Source organism: Thunnus albacares, chromosome 7 (assembly GCF_914725855.1).
Source record: "Thunnus albacares chromosome 7, fThuAlb1.1, whole genome shotgun sequence".
NCBI lineage: Eukaryota > Metazoa > Chordata > Actinopteri > Scombriformes > Scombridae > Thunnus > Thunnus albacares.
In genome coordinates this window covers 23567133-23585011 of record NC_058112.1, presented here as the reverse complement: position 1 = coordinate 23585011, position 17879 = coordinate 23567133, and the positions used below count along the sequence as shown (strand labels likewise).

Here is a 17879-nt window from a genome sequence, read left to right as displayed (position 1 = left end):
CCACCTACACACATGCGTACTACAATTAGAGAATCTAAGCCAAACATTATACTTTTTTTGTTTGTTTGTTATATCGTTGTTCATGTTTTTTTTCCTCTTTTGTTTCGGTTTGTTTGAGTCTAGTTCTCCCTCTTGTTTTGTGCTGTGTCATATGGTCACATGTATTGCACTATGAACAAAAAACCCCAAAAAACATTCAATCTAATCATTTTAAGAACAGCATGTCACAATACATGAGTCTAAATCACTCATATCTATTTTCTCTTCATCTATGCCTTTTCAGCAAGCAGGCTGTGATCACGTACTTAACTCAAAGGCCAGGAACGACAAGTGCGGAGTGTGTGGCGGGGACAACTCATCATGTAAAACCCTGGCAGGGACCTTCAACGATGCTCAATATGGTACGTCCTGCTCCTCAGATCACACGGAAGAAACACTAATAGCCGACTGTTCATAAAAAGGTGCTGCTACTAAACATACTGTATGTCAGCAGCTTCAGCAGATGAGCTGTGATATATCTGATACACAATAAACATAGATTTCACTTCCACATGGCTACAGCACTCACGTGCTGTATTCTCATATTTAACACTGATGTCATGTCTGGTTATGTTTAAACATAGTAAGCTTGATTTTCAGCAACAATACGTGCCTCAGCCAAATTAGGGGAGTGCAGAACACCAATCTTCTCTTTAAGCAGTCTCCACTCTGTCAGGTCTTTCGATAGCAAACACAAACCTGACATCACCCCTTTAAACTGTCCTGCTTAATGTGGTGCCTCAACAATGGCCAACTGCTGATCGCATCCAATCCTTTTTAAGTCTGGGCAGCAAAACAGCAGAAGTATTAGTATAAAAGCCCTGGGTGTGGCCTCCATCATGTTTACTCCGCATTAGTTTGGCGCTGAGCTTTTGCGTCTCTATCCATCTGCTTTCTTTCTTCACTCTGTTGTTTAGTGGGGGTATGGGGTTTGAGGACTGTATTGAACCAAACCAGGCATTGACCTCAGCCCTGGAAATCTTAAGAGAGAGAACATGAGTGGGAGTGTAGCCCAGGCAGGATATCCCTCTGCTCCTGGGTCTGGGCCTGCCTTTCTCTCTTTCACCCTTTGTCCTTTTCTGTTTGATGTCTCTTTGTTTGTTAGTGTCTACCTTTGTCTGTCCTTCACTTTCTCCATCTCAATCTTAGTTTTTATCTTGTTCTTTCCTTTCGTTACTGCACCAGACTAGACAAGCTGAATTTGCAGACAAAACCAGAGCGGACCACTGAAATGATACAGCATTCGGAGTTTTTCTGAGATGTCTTACAATTTTTACTCTTCTTGGATTTGAACACTATCCAAGTCTTTAGCTGGTCCAGCCTTCAGTAAGTCAAGACTTACAGCCAGGTCAGGTCTAATGATGAAGTCAGAGTACATGCTATCAGCGCGATAATGGCCAACAGACTTGGATAGTCAGGAATGAAAATCAGCATTAGCCACAACAATTGATTGTTTTATCCCAAGTAGTGTGTCTTAGTGGAACACTAACGATATAACATCTGGGAAGCCACGAATGACGGGAAGCTGTGATTGGTTGGTGTCCAATGTGTAGTCTGCTATGTCTCTCTGACACAGTTTAAATCAGACATACTGTAGTGCTTACTTCAAAAAAACAAAAACATTGTGTACTGGTTTTAATTCAAGTCTGACTCTAGTCCACAGTTCAAGTCTCTCTAGATAAAACCGGCCAGTTAACTACCCAAGTAATTTGGAAATGTTTACCATGACTTCAGTCCTCTGACAGTTCGCATCACGGTAAGCTTGTGACACAAATTTTCCTCAGCAGGCTATTAATACTACATCATCTTCTCTCTTCCTAGTGGCAGGGAGATGCATGTTTGAGGTAAACCCCAGCATTCTCTAAGTGCGGCATGGTTGTGTTTTTCCCCCCGGGTGGTGTGTTTACTGTTCATTCTCGGGTCACTCTGTGGTGGCGGAGGATTGTGTGTGGTCAGTTGTTAAGCTGGGGGATCTCAGAGGCCTCTGATGGCTTGTGGATACCATGTTTCCTCAGAAGGGGACTGTGTTGGCGGTTTCTAAAGTTCATACGCCCCTGTTTTTTTTATGTGCTTATCCTGTCCCCAGTGGTTAGAGAGGGAATTTGACATGGCACTTAACCAGTAACAGTTAACACCAAGGGCAATTTTTTTTTACTGTAGTTAATAGGTCTGGGTTTTATAGTGAAGGTTTATTTAAAGTAGTTTCTTTTTACAGTTGTGTTTAGGAATGACAAGTAATTATCAGGTACTGTGTGGCCTCAGTGGGAAGGGTTTTCAGTTATGTTTGACATGGCTTGTGATAACACTGGATGTGTGTGTGTGTGTGTGTGTGTGTGTGTGTGTGTGTGTGTGTGTGTGTGTGTGAAAGATGGCTGATGAGAGGAAGATATGCAAACCAAGTGCTGCCCCCGAGTGGCTCAGGGTGTGAGGCTAGCCATCGTATCACACCAACTCACACCTCCTCTCTCTCATTTCATTGATTTTTTTCTGTCATTCTTAAGGCAGGACTTTGTAGTTGGAAGGCTGACCACACGGTTATCGGATGAAATCCTCAAGCTGAACTAACATGAAAGAAATTAGTGAATGTTAATAATTTGCTACGTAGCACCCACCATTATCATACCCTCAATCAAGCCTTTGAACACCCTGTGGTTTTACCAGACTGACCTAGTAGTCCAAACAGCTGCTCATCATACAGTAAGGTATACCCTTTTCCACCCTACATACCTCAAAGTGTTGCTGTAAACAGGAATATGCTGTTAATCATCTGATCTTCCCTATTTTACCTGTAGAAAAAAATTGATTTATTACGTATTCTGGGTTTACTTTGGTGTGCAGAATCTGTAGCAACTACTCTCATAAGTAGAGCTAGCTATCGTTTGAATTTTTTTGATACTAATGTTGACATGATAACTGTATTTTGGTTAAAAAAACAACAACAATAGATAAACCACAGTCTACCAATAAAAACAATATATCCTATAATTGGCAAAGTGATGATTTAAATCCAATATTGGACAATCAGAGAATAAGTAACATATTCAAATCTCAGCAAGCATTCAATATCAGCTAGTTTTTGATACTTGCTGCTACGGACACATTTCAGTTGGTAACAAAAAAGTATTAAGGTTTAATACCAAGCACTTCTCACAAGACCGTACAGATTCTTGCTTTAATCTGTCGTCTCTCCTCTAATTGACACAATCTTCTTTATATCTTACTCATTTTGTACTTTGACCCCTGTTCAATTTCTGTCCCAACATTTTTTGTTGTCACCTCTTGGCTTTCACATGTTTCCCTGCTGCTTACTTTTGCTCTCTTTCTCTGTCATGCTCACTCGTTTTCTATGTTAGTTTATCATGGGACAACAGGCCCGGTGTAGTAATTACAGGCCAAAGGTAGGTCCAGGGAATAATTACATATCATTTCACGGTTGGGCCTCTGAGACTAAAACAAGGTCTCCTGCAGGTTATTTGAGAGGACTAGACCTTTTTTGTATTTTTCCAAGTGTGACATTTAAATCCCCAGTGGTTGGAACCGGACTTCCCTGACTGGAGTTTGGTGTAGCATAGTGAAGCTATTATGGAAATCAAGGTGGGACCGCTCACTGCTGTTATTGTGGCTACTTTGTCTCTTTTGAGGGTATAACTATTCATGCTTTTTGTCTCATTCTATTACTCTGCCTGTCTCTTTTTTCTTTCTTCAGGTTACAACATAGTGGTCCGGATCCCAGCAGGAGCCACCAACATTGATATCAAACAAGTCAGCTACTCTGGAAAGCCAGAGGATGACAACTACCTCGGTGAGTATACTCTGTGTGTATGTATCAGTGCAAGGATGTTGTTTTAAGCAACACAGTATCAAGTTGCAAATTTTCTTGGGAGAATCAATCCAAAATGCAAGCAGTCCAACCTAATAAGTTGTATATATTGCACTCCTTTAGTTCTCATCACATAGGTCAATGCCATTACCCCCTCACACGACCATAAACCACCCAGACTTGGTGACCCAGAGCTGTAAAGGCAGGCTTTTAGTGATGGAAGGTAAAGAGACATGGGCCAAACTGTTGTCAAACCGTATTCATAAAGGAAAGGAAGCTGTCATTTGTACTGAGTGTGTATGGAGGAAACATTATGGGGCGTTGGTCCATCTGGTCATGGCAAAGAGGGTTGGTTGGGAAAGCAAATGGAGTGTCAGCCCCTGAGAAAGATAAATGAGGCAGCAATAGGTGCTAATTAGAGGCATGTGGAGCCCAGGCTGCATGAAAGTGGATATAGGGGTGTAGGGTTAGATAGACCCACCGGGCTCAGGGTGTGTGTGTGTATGATTGCATGAGAGAGAGAGAGAGAGAGTCAGACAGAGAGAGAGAAAAAACTGGGGGCTCTGCCTATTTTGTCAGGGTGGATGCCCATTTTCAGATGGTTCAAGTCAGATTCAAGATGTTCTCAAGTCAAATTGTCAGAAAACACATCTGGAAGGCTCTCACTGTCATGCTGCTGTGAAAAGCTTGACTCTCGCTATTGCGGTGCACTGCAACCGCACTTTGAGTGTGCGCCGTCCGCATTAAACATGGTTAATATTTGCAACGCCCTGCCAATTTTGTCATTCCGGCTGCTACAGTATGTAGAACATTTTTTTAAGAAGGGCACCACACCCAGTCAAGTCAGAGACTCTGCAAACATAATTCAATGCAAGTATTTAATGATAAAGCCGAGGGCAATTGTTTGACAAAGGGGAATCCCTGAGCTTATAATCACATCAAGTCATGCAAGTACACACAGGAAATGCAGTTCACAATTGCAGTTAAACTCCACAAGTACAATATATTGCAAAAAGTGAGGCTGAATCAATGCAGAAAGCAAAAATAATGTAATAATATTTTAAATAATATTTTTGACCAAATACCTCAACATTGATATTGCAACAATATCGTAGGGGTGACTGTTAGTGCTTTCACAAAATATTTACACAATGAAATTTTTCATAAATAAGTCATCATCATCAGTAATGTGTATATAATAACTAAGTGGGCTAGAACAGTCTGGTAAGTTCAGAAAATGACTTTACTGTAATGCAGTCTTTAAAACCAGGAAAAGACAACACTTATGCCATATCACGATATTGCGATATCCAAAATCTAAGACGATATCTAGTCTCATATCACGATACCAATATAATATCGATATATTGCCCAGCCCTACTACCAACATTAGAACACTAAATGAGGAAATATTTTTTGGAAGAATGACGTTACTCCCTCCAGCAGAGACTTGTAGTGGCCCAACATCTTATTTTGATACTTCATAGTGTTTCTTTTCCCCTTTAATCTAACACCCATCTATATCAAAATATATACTTTTTTTAAACAGCTTTTGTACATCATGTTAATTGAACTTCCAGTGTCTCTGTTCAGGCATCAAGGTGTAAATTTTTCTGTGAAATGGTCAGCACCAGGCATGAGAGAAGAGAGGGACTTTAAGATTTTCATATATGTTTAAGTTTAGCACTCTGTGTGTATACCCTTGTGTACATTTGCTAATGCATTTTTTTCCATTGCTGCAAAGTGTCACTGATGACAACCGGAGTCTGTAGATCATTGTCAAAATCCTGCAGACCCCCACAGTCGTCTTAAGGCTAAAGCTGACTAGCTGGGGTTCAACAACGTGCAGACTATAATGTAAACAAAGCTGCGTCTAGAGACTTAATCACATACATTGTTTCGGCATGCACTCTCAGATTGTAATTAACTGCATGTTTCTTGGAACCATAGTTTTTGAGGTAGAGAAAGAGGTGGTCGGTGTTCATTTTGCGTTCATGTGCTTAGTTGCCAAGTGTGAGCGTCTAACCATGTGTTCCTGTGTGTGCCATTTGTGTCTGTATGTTTATGTACTTGTTTGTATTTGCAGTCAACGGAGACCCTTTGTTTGCATTGCAATGTCAGTCACTAAGGAGAGTCACGCAGTCTAACTCCAAATGACTGCAATTTAGTGCCACTAGTGTTTCAGCATACCTCCCCTGCAACAATGGCTTTGCAGAACAATAGGTTGGCAACTCAAAGACTGTTTACTTAACATATTGCCTGAAATGACAAATGCCACATTTCGAAAACATTCCCAAAACCTCAATTCCGCAAGACACAAACTCATTCTAGGAACAAAACGTTCCTTCATTTATGCTGAATTCTTTCATGTTTCGAGTTCTGTTGTTTAGTTTTGTGGTCAAATTTGTTGTTTTTATCTGCCTGTTTCTTATCCCAGCATTATCTGATAGCCAGTCAAACTTCCTCCTCAATGGGAACTTTGTGGTGGCCATGTTCAAAAGGGAAATCACCTTCAAGGGAACTGTCATAGAGTACAGCGGCTCGGACACTAAAGTGGAACGCATCAACTGCACTGACCGCATCGAGGAGGAGCTCATTTTGCAGGTTATTAGGAGAAAGCTTTCTTCTTGTCTTTCTGTTGTCTTTTCTGTTGTCTTTCCTTCTCGTCTAACAACATATTGAGCGTGATTTCTGTCTACAAGGGTGATATCTCTGTGTGGAAAACCATTTTTAACTCCCATCATTGTTTCCAAAGGTCTTGTGTGTGGGAAACCTCTACAACCCAGATGTCCGTTACTCTTTCAACATACCCATCGAGGAACACAGGGAACAGTTTGTGTGGGATCCCTCAGGCTCCTGGCTTGAGTGCGACCGCATCTGTCAGGGTAAGATCTGCAGCCAAAGCAGCCAAATCTCCACACATGAAGAATATGGTCAATTTTCTTTGGTTTCAGTGAATCTTAAAAAGCTTTGCAATTGCACAAAAAAGCTATTGTGCAGTTGTGATACAAGCATAAACACATTTTTTCAGGGTAATTGTTAGTTCGTAAATTGCAATATTCGTCATTGTGAAGACAAGTTTATTGCTGCAGAGTCATGCGGCCGAACTGACTGTTGAATTTCACAGCCACTCTTAATGTAGAGCATAAAAATTCACCACTAATAATCTGTAAAAGTGTTAACTTTATAGAAACCAGCTCTTATTATAGAGAGTGTTATTACATGGGCATGGAGCTCAGTGTCAGTGTACATTAGGATCAGCATTTCTCTTGCATCACTTACACACACCTCTGGATTTAAAATCTTATTCACTCATCCCCTCCTTCCATAAATCCCCCTCCTGGCAACCCCAGTGTGACCCCGGCCAATCACATCGTCCAACACCTTCTCCTAAGCTTGGCCCTTAACCCAACTAAGCCCCTTAGATTTCCCTTTTAGAAGCAAGCTAGTCAGGCTCCCTGTGGGTCAGAGTGCACCCGGTAAAGAGATGTATTCATGGGGTCTGAGACTGACATGGACCCCTAAGGCTGTATGATGAAGGACTAGATGTCAGAGAGCTGGTCAGACTAGTTAAAGGTGAAGAAATATGATATTTTGTCAAGCGAACTCTGCCAGATGTTGTCTGATTTAAAACTTGCTTATTTTCGCACGTGTCTGTCTCTGTATAGGTGTGCGGAGACGAAAGGCAGTGTGTGTGCGTAAGAGCGATCACCTTGAGGTATCGGACCAACGCTGTGAACACTTACCTCGTCCTGTTGCTGTTACTGAGCCCTGCAACAATGACTGTGAAGTCAGGTGCGCATTTAATGCACAAAGAAAGACACATAGAGCTGCAAAAACAAATTCCTACAGAACACAAACATTTTTTCTACATCTCCTCTCACACAGGTGGCATGTCGCTGGAAAGAGTGAATGTTCAGCTAAATGTGGACCAGGTTACCGCAGTCTGGATGTCCAGTGTATGAAGTACAACCTGATGAAGAGACAGAGTGAGAGGGTGGAGGCCAGCACCTGCGGAGACGTCGCCAAACCTCAAACTAGAGAGCCCTGCCATGGGGACTGTCTGCTCAAGAGTTGGCAGTACAGCGCCTGGTCACAGGTATGGGGAATTATGTTATACAGTATGTTATGGGCAAACAAACTGAATATAGTTTGAAAGGAAACAAAAGCAAGAACCTTACCTATTTAAGGGACATTTTCTAGGCCTACACAGTGCTCAAATATAATCTTTGAATTTAATCAGTGCCACTTTTGATATAAACTATTGAGAGCCAACATGAAAAGTCATATAAACTTTGATATAATACAGTATAATCAGATATTCCTTAGAAATAAATCTGAAATAATCTGACATTTCTGTCCTAAAAAAATGTATTAAAAGTACAACATCAATAAAGCTTTTGGGTTAAATCTGTGCGATTTTGTGCTTTGCTGCAGAAAAGTGTAATATATGGATGAACATGATTGCGTGGGCTCAAAATGGTTCATATATTCTTGTAAACAGTGCTCTAAGACATGTGGACGTGGAAGCCGTAGCCGAGAGTCTTATTGTATGAACAATCTGGGCCGGCGGCTGGTGGACAGGGACTGCAACGAATACCAGAGGGTGGTCACCGAAATCTGCAACGACCAGCCATGTCCAAAGTGGACTTTCAGCGAGTGGAGTGAGGTGGGAACCTGTCACAGGCACACAGCCACACTTACGGTTCCAGCAAGGATAGGATAGCACAGCAAATCTCTCCAAACTTCAGAAAAACCAAAACAAAACTGGCCCTTAGCAGAGTATAATTCTAATATTAACACTGACATTTATTGACACTGTGTCAGAAAGGTGTTGATGTTTCTTTATTGTCATTTTACAGGCTATAGTTATATTGCTGTTGAATTATATTGCTTAATATCTCACATTGATTTCTTTTTCTCTCCCGCTTCCACCATTATCACACACCCTACCATTCCCACCTTCACCACCCACCTGCTCCTCTCAGTGCCTGGTGACTTGTGGGAAAGGGATGAGGCACAGGCAAGTGTCTTGCAGCATGGGAGCCGGCGAAGAAAAGCTGAGCGAGCACCTCTGCGACCTGTCCAGCAAACCCCCCGCTGTAGGGAACTGCGAGCTGCCTGAGTGTGCATCCTGGCAAGTTGGCGTCTGGGGAGCGGTGAGTCCTGCAGACACACACACACACACAAGACATAGACACACTGGGTGAGGTGACTTGATGCTGTGTTTGACTGAGGAAATGGGTTTCATGTGTGGCTTGCCGTCTAGGAGTTTGACTCCTATCGGTTACTCTGTGTATATGTATGCGCATGTGTGTGTGGTCACAGAGATCACGGAGAGAGAATGTGGTGTGTAGGCGTGATAGTGTATATTTCAAGTGTGTGTGTGAGTGTGTAACCTGATATACCAGCGCGTTATGGAGGAGTGTGCTCTGACTCCAGCTGCCATTTCCTCTATGGTGCTTTCACTTTGCCCTCATATCCTGTCAGACTAAACCTGACCCACAGTGCACTGCACACACACATTCACACACAAACACACACACACACACTTTCCTATACATCCAAATTTCTTTGTTTCCATAGATTTGGCACTGTTAGGGTAAAGCACAAACTGAATGAAACATGTATGAATGAATGTCTTTGGCCATTCATAGTCTAGTTTATACATCTAATGCCCTCCCGCATGTGTTTGTATGAAGTCAGATAGTTGTATTTACAGAGCTGGAATATATCGGCTTGTTAATGCCTATGTAATTATAATTTGCTGCTCAAATAAACCTATCCTATTGCACTTCCTCCGCTCTCATGTTGTACCTAAACGTGGTCGGATCACCTTGTATGTGAGTTTAGAATTGGGTAAAGGGTCGAGTTGAGAGTTTGGGTGTGTATGTGAATGCATGTGTCCGTTTGTGTGTGTGTGCATGTCAGGGTCTTAACCAAGCTCTGCTGAGCTGGACCTTGACTGAGGCCCTGTCTAAGATATCAACCTTGACATACTTAGATAGAGTTTGAGATAGCTTGCGGTTGACTGGGCTTCTCTCCTCTTGTGTTTGTGTGTGTATGTGTGTGTATGCATGTGTGTGATTTTGTCATTCAGTGTGCAGTGACCTGTGGCCATGGCTACCAGATGAGAGCTGTGAGGTGTGTGTCGGGAGACTACGGTGACACAGTAGATGACAGAGAGTGCAATGCTGCAGCGAGGCCCAGAGACAGTCAGGTAAAAAGAACAACATTCTCCACACTGCTCAAATAACCAAAAGGTCAACTCTTTAGGTTCACCGTTATTTGTCCCAGAGTCAGTGGTTTTCTCTTGGGATAAAGAAATAAAAGGCACATCATGAAAGACCAACAGCAATAATGCTGCATATAGCATTGAATGCAAATGTCACATGTATTGTCTGAGGTAAGACACAAGGCTCATTATAATTGGTTTAAGTGAAATTTCACCAAAAATACCAAGATCTTGTAGAAGTAGTGTATTAGTTTTAAGTTTTTCCAATAAATTTGAAAGTTGAGAGGGCCCTGTTTATTGTAAACTTCTTGAAAGTTCAGAATATACTTTCACTAACAGAGCTGCTAATTATTACTGCAGTTAGGCAAGCCAGACTAAGGTTAATATTCAGTCAAGAAATTTAGGCTACCTGGGTTATTATAACTTTTATATATAACTTAAATGATAGTCCCATTATTAGCCAACTTAAAGCAATATTGAGTGATTTTTTTGGCGATGTGGGGAAAGTGGAACAAACTAACACTGACATCACCTTATAAAGCTGATGTGGCTAACGTGTTTGCAAACAATTGTCTACACATTTGGTAGACACAGAACTGCATTAGCATTCATTTGAAATCGTGCTTCTGGCCATGACTCCAAATTAATGCTAATACAAGTCCTGTAAGTCAGATATTTACTCTCATTCTCTTTTATTGAACCCGTCCAGCTCCTGAGAGAAATTTCTGCTACTTAAGCTGATAAATGCTCCATTATGTTCACCAGTTAGTTGCTAACGTTGTTTGGTGCTAGGCAGGTTGTTTACAGTGGATATAGCAAAGCATTTCCACTGAAAACATACCAAAACATGAGCTGAAAGACACTATAACTCTCCATAGCACCCGCTTAATTTTTGCTGTGAGATTTGAGCCGTGAAACATCTACAGTGGACCAAGTGAGCCAACAGCTGCAGCCAGACCAGTCAGCAAACTTAGTGGTTTAGATGATGAGGAAGACAAGCAGAGCTGAATCATTGCCACTCAACTCCTGATTCTTGTGAGCAACAAAAACTAGGCACTGTAGATCCAAAACCAAACATTATTCACTGAGTACATGACCCAATATTTAAACTCAGAGCCACTTACATTGTTATTACAGTGGATAATTCTGGTGAACTTTGACGACGTTTCCTACCAGACCAGCCTGTGACACATTCATTCAATGATGTTGATGTTTTAGCTCATGACAACTGTTGTCTACTATACTTGTGAATATTTATTTTACTCCCATTGATGTATGACTCATGTATGACTACAGTGTTTGCATGTTTGTGTTTGCAGGACTGCGAAATGCCAGCGTGTCCATGGGCCTCTCCTGCACAAAGCACACCTCGTCCTGACAAGTCCACTCAGCTCCTGACTCAGTGGAGATATGGCTCCTGGACTGCGGTAAGGAAACAAAAAGCTATCAGAGCACATTACAGTCAGGCGTTTACCTTATACAGTCCAAATAAATATACAAAAGCAATGCAGTTTTTGTTAAATGGTAAACAAGTTCTTGCACTGTTTGGTTCATCTTTGTGGATGTGTAGGTTGAGAGAAAATAATCTGCTGACAAAGAAATATGAGAATATTGATGAAACAGTTTGTATATACTGTATACTATATGTGTGTGTGTTTCTTTGTGTTTAATAGCAGAGAACCACACTCTAGTAATGATGGGTCTGCTGCATATATGTTTACAAATAATAGGTTGACATATAGAATTTTACTGTATATCCCAGCATTCCTTCAGATAGTACATACTGTACAGGACCATAATCCTCTTTGGCATTGTCTGTTTTACCCCCTGCTGCATCTACACACTCTCTCACACACACACACCCACATATACAGACTCACACACAGGCTTCACTGTCTGGGCAGAGAGGCCCCTCTGTCTGTCTGATGCTTTGCATTGTTACTCGTCACAAATGAAAACCAGATTTCATCTAAACACGAGTCTACGGTTTCTAAGATTGAACCCCGTCTGTCAATCTGAGAGTCAGTGTGAGCTCACATGTCAAAGAGGCCAGCGCCAGTGTGGTCTTACAGACACACACACACAATACACATATACACATGCATACATTCTCCCAAGCAGCGGAACTAGAGTGTCATAGATATGAGTAGGATATTAATGTGCCTATTTGAGCTGGAGCCATTTGATTGCATTAGGTATTCATCCACTCAGAAACGTTAACTATGATGTCCTGTTGAGATGGCATGGTTTCACCTATAGGTGAAAGATGATCAGGGAGTTATTTGAGGACACCAGCGACGGTAGAGAAATTCCTTAACACATATATTTATGACACCAGGTAAAGAATCCACAGTATACAATTTACATGAAAAGTTAAAGGTATACTATGCAAGATTTGTTAGTTTGGTGCATTCAAAGTTGGCCCTTCCTCCCTAACTCGACCAGGGCGAGCTGAGAGCAGAGAGAGAGAGAGAAAGAAAGAGAGAGAGAGAGAGCAGTAGTGGTTGAGCGAGCTAGAGAGTGAATTAAGAGAGCGAGCAGCACTGGCGAGAACAAAGACGTGAATCAGATAAATAAAACCTTTTTTTCTGATTGTTTCATGGCAGTTACATTCTAAAGCACAAATAAACACACCCGCGCCTCCACACAGCCCTGCAGGACGGTGCTGCATTGCCGAATCTTTTGTGAATGCAGAGCCCCGCCCTTGGTCAAACAGACACACGGACCTGCAGCTCTTTATAGATCCATGACACAGAAACAGAGAGCAGAGCGGAGCAGAGGAGAGAGACAGAAACAGCAATGTAACCTGGTCGCTACGCTACAAGTCCCGACCTTACACCCTGAATGCTGTTATCTTAAATGTTAGTCATCTTAAACCAAGATATTACTGTATTGTGGGAGATCTTCTAACCCACAGGAAGTGATTGAAAATTTTTACTTCACAAGAACTAATGAATCAAAGCATCGGAAACTCATCTTTTTGGACCATGCTAAAAATGTGTTTTACATTTTACATTCCTATTGTATCCTTTCATATGAAACAAGTGGTAAGGTTGGTAACTTCAAATTGAACATAATTGCAGCTTACCGATGACTCACTTGATATTATACAGTGTCTGCGTAATTACATGTCTACTAGAGGTACTATAGATACATGATATATACAGTATATAGTGTTCTCTCATTACCATTCGGGGCTAACAGTTTGCAGAAATTGTATGCACAGCTTTCCTGGCACAGAAAACCAGCCAGTTTTTTAAAACATTCATTCAAATAACATAACATACTTAACATAGTTTTGAATAGAATTGGTTATAGTGGTTAAACTGGTTATGATTTTAAAGTGATGACATTTTTTTCAGAAGTCTGCTACAGAAAATTACACTTAAGACCATTATTTAAACATGTTTAAATACAATATTTTATCAAAGGCCCTACATCCGTGATTGGTGTTGATAGTACTCTCTGAATCCCCGTCTATTTAGATTTCTGTTGTTTGAGTTTTATAGCAGTTTGTTATAAGATGTCTAATTTCTAAATAAGGTCACCTTCATTTAATGTGCAAGTCCAGTTTTGGTAAAGGGAAGGTTTATCTTCAGTACTAACAAAGCTACATGTTTGGCTTTAATGAGGTCAGAAAATAAAATGAGGAAAAAAATAATTGATTTTGCAATTACAGTACTGCTATTAGTTTTACACGCACAGTGGTGAGTCTGTGGGACTCCAAACAATAAGGAAATAAGTCCAATTTCAACAAAACACAAGAGTTAATGGCATAACATTAAAAACCACATGATATAAACAATTTTAAATTCCATATGAGACAAATATTTATCTCAGCTCTGCTTGTATCTACATGCCCTTCAGTGCTCGGTGTCCTGTGGCAAGGGGAAGCGAGCACGTTATGTCAGCTGCAGAGATGCCCAGGGAGGAGTGGCCGACGAATCATACTGCGCCCACCTGCCCCGGCCCCCGGAGTCCTCCGCCTGCTTCAGCCCCTGTGGTCAATGGCGTGCCGGGGAGTGGTCTCCTGTAAGCAAAACATCTGACACTGTGTCCAATCAATACAGATGTTTTCCAGGAAAGAGACTTGCAGTAATCACTCGGCTCACTTTTCCAACAATGTTAAAATCACCCTGAAACAAAATGGGCATTTGGTACTGCTGTGATTTTGGAGTTAAGTTGTTTTTTTTTTTTTTTTTTGTGAATGTCAGCCAAAACTCTTCATGATCTTACTAAAAGACCAAGTGGAGTTATTTAACTGACAGTTCAGGAACCAGGGATGATTTACAGTACTATTTTCATGATCTTTTTAACCACATGTTCATGTGAAATGAAGTCCTTTTTAAGTATAAAAGCTCCAATGTAATTTTTCTCTGAGGACAAAGTCTTAAGTTCATTTAGGGCCAGTCAGCTTAAGCTGATATCTGTTCCCTTTGTACTCACAGTTACAGACTCAAGGGCTTCACATCACAGAGCTTCACATCATGAAGCAATACAATGAAAACAACACCCCCCAAATTTAGACCTTTAAAAATCACATTAGGGAAATTAATGGAAGAAACGTTGGGAAAGGAAGGAAGGGAGTCACAGTGAAAACAGATGGTCAGGTGAGGTCAGCCAGGCATGCAAACTGAAAAAGGGTAAAGATAAAAGATCAGGATAGTGTAAAATAGAATCAATAAGTTTTGCAGCCAGTCTACCATATTTCTGCAATACACTGGTCAATTCATCTCATCATTTCACATTAGTCTAGTAAATGGTCCTTAAAGCAATGCAGACTAGTCTATACTTTTACTAGAGTTTTGTGCTATGATAGAGATCAAACACTCTTAAGTGAATTATGAGAATTATAGGAAATAAATGAATTGAAATGAATATGAATAACATTTTTTGCTTTTGAAATTGATAGTCTGCCTCTACTCCCTTTTTAACCCAATGATTGGTTCTCTCCCCAGTGTTCAGTGACATGTGGTGTTGGAAGAACCACCAGACAAGTAGTCTGCTCTAACTACCACCAGCCAGTGGACCAGTCTTTCTGTGACGCAGATGAGAGACCTGCAACAGAACAGGAGTGTACTGCTGTACCCTGCTCCTCTGTTTACCACCGTCAGCGCATCAACGACCAGCCCTATGGATATCCTCAGGACCCAGGACACCATCCTGGGCACAACAGCTGGAATGTGCCCTCAGCAGACAACCAGTGGAGGACCGGACCCTGGGGTGCAGTACGTACAGCATGTGATTTTCACAATGCAGTATTTTGTCCAGTGTCAGAGTGATGTTAGAAATTCCATTCAGGATTTGCATCAGTCATCTTTCATTTACAGGAATAAATTTAATCCATTTAATCTGTGACCGATGGGATTAAATGAGTTAACGATGTCAGTTTGCAAAACCAGTGAAGGTCTTCTCTTGGAGGCTTATTTACATTTTCTTTATGGTAACAAAATTTAAACTTTCATAAGATACTTCATAAGTATATGCACTCTACAGTCCTTAGCACTGTATGCCTTACAACCTGTGCCATAAGAAAGGGACAGGTTGTAAGGCAAACAGCGCTAAGGACTGCAGAGTGTATATATGTGCGTGAACATAGACATTCAGTACTCTATAGCTGCATAACCAAGAAAAGATCTAGTTTCCCTCAGGGTAGAGCCTTGATTCTAAAGCTGAAATCAACTGAGCACAAAGAAACCCAAATGGTTTGAGGCCATTCAGGCGCTTCATGCTCTTGGCTTTGAATCAGGTTGGCACAAATGCAAGAACAATGCTATTTTCGTCAAGCACAAGTTAATCTCTTTGTGTTGAACTCTGTCTAGTAGTTTAACCTCTGCATAGAATCAGCTTATGCTAAAGTAGGTGGATTGGTGCTGTGATGGCTGTTTTCTGTATGTGGTTCTGTTGTGTTTCCCGACCAACCTTATCACAAACACAAAGTGCAAAGAGCTTTTTTTGGGGGGAAGGGGCACAACAGACCTTAACAGCATTTTACAGTTGGTACATGAGTTAGAAAAATGTGTGATTCTTACCAGTACTGTCATCCACAACCACTCGTAGGGTGCCTGAGGGTCTTCCTTTTCAGTTGATTAAGTCCCTAAAGTCCCTATAGCCTCTATATGTGCTCTCTCACCCTGAGTTTGTACTTGTGTTTGCCTTTGTGTTTTGTGTTTGTGCTTTCACTTGTGCGTATGCCCAGTTTCATTAAAACGGAGACCAATGTGTTGTGTTAAAGAGGGAATCTGCTCCCTGCTAACAGACAATTGAGTCCATTTTGAATGAAATGCCTTTTTTTTACCTAATAAGCAGAAATAAGTGAACAGCTGGCTGTTACTTCAACAATAGAGGAGGAGTTTCCCAAAAGCATCTTCAGGCTAAGATGACCTAAGTCCCATTATAAGTTTATGCCTAAGATGCCTTTGGAAAAATGCCTAAGTTATAAAAACTCTATTTTTATGTTAGTAGCTTGGAGATAAATGTTTTAAGGTTTTTTACTTTATCTGAAAGCCTCAAGAAGAACATTGCTCTATTCGTTTTATCCCCCCAGCAGAGGCATTCATCTCAGTACACTGTTAAGTCTCATATAATGAACTTGACTGAAGGCACTGCTGTTCAGGCTCACTTTGTGCTGTCCTCCCTCACATATATTGTAGAGCACTGAATGTACTCCCTCCTGTTGACAGTGAAGATGTGTTATTTTAATTGGATGCAGAGTGTACCTACCGCTCTGCTGAAGGCTGTGTTGTTCAGAGTTTGAGGTTGTCCTTTGTGGTCTGATGTTTTCCTTCTTAGGAAGATAATTTTGTGCAGTGCAGTTAAGGTTGGGCTTGGTTAAGTCAGGTATATTAATATAGTATAGTTGTGTATTGTTTACTTCTACATTCATTACCTTGGAAACACAACTATCCGTGGTAAAACGCTTAAAAAAATGCTCTACAGAGTTTTCAACAAGATCCCATGGACTTCCTCTGCAAATGGAACTTCCTCAGATGTCATCATGTCTCACGTGATGATACTTGGTCATATTTAAGGGGTAGATTATTGTGTCTGTCTTTACCTGACACAAGCCTAAAAATTGAACATGGAAGTCTATTGTATATAGTCGAAAACTCCAAGAAAAGTTTATAAGTGAAGCTTGAGTTAATAATTTTTTATAATATAAAACAAAAAACATCTGTATATCCATACCAAATAAACGTATTTATACTAGGTTGTTTCACCTGAAAAAAATTGCATCTGTTATATGTTTTTCAAAAGCATCATTTAAATAAATTGATTTTCTGCTCAGTTCCAACAAATAAAAATTAATCCGGATAATCGATCAAATCAAACCAATCATAACCAGTGAGTTATGCATGTTTGTGTGTGCATGTGTTGTAGTCCTCACTGACACACTGTGTGTGCTCTCCAGTGTTCCAGTACCTGTGCAGGGGGCTTCCAGAGGCGAGTGGTAGTCTGTCAGGATGCTGACGGTCGCAGCAACAGCTACTGCGACGAGAGGGTCAAACCTGCCGAGTCTAAGAGCTGTGACTCTGGGCCCTGCCCTCTGTGGAACTACGGTGTCTGGGGAGAGGTGAGGTCAAATTAAGGCTTAGGAACACAGTTTTCATTATTATTTTACACTTAATCATTGTTAACCTTGGTATATTTCCCACACTCCTCTTGTGTTTCATCCTTATCATCTTTTATGTCTTCTCTGTCTGTATGTCTGTCTGTCTTATCACATACTTACACAAACAGGCATTGGTCTAAAAGAACTAGTATTTGGGCCTCAAGGTCAAAGGC

At 41.0% G+C, this 17879-nt stretch overlaps 1 protein-coding gene across 1 annotated transcript in view; it reads left to right on the top strand.

Moving 5' to 3' along the window:
• LOC122985719 (A disintegrin and metalloproteinase with thrombospondin motifs 20) overlaps positions 1–17879 on the top strand; it is an 83708-nt gene that overhangs the window by 40269 nt on the left and 25560 nt on the right. Inside the window, exons 15-27 of the mRNA XM_044356578.1 lie at positions 284–401; positions 3746–3841; positions 6297–6463; positions 6615–6744; positions 7528–7654; positions 7748–7958; positions 8364–8528; positions 8848–9018; positions 9960–10079; positions 11414–11521; positions 13962–14126; positions 15053–15322; positions 17506–17667. Of these exons, the coding sequence (XP_044212513.1) occupies positions 284–401; positions 3746–3841; positions 6297–6463; positions 6615–6744; positions 7528–7654; positions 7748–7958; positions 8364–8528; positions 8848–9018; positions 9960–10079; positions 11414–11521; positions 13962–14126; positions 15053–15322; positions 17506–17667 (2010 nt within the window). The remainder of the gene's footprint in view (positions 1–283; positions 402–3745; positions 3842–6296; positions 6464–6614; positions 6745–7527; positions 7655–7747; positions 7959–8363; positions 8529–8847; positions 9019–9959; positions 10080–11413; positions 11522–13961; positions 14127–15052; positions 15323–17505; positions 17668–17879) is intronic.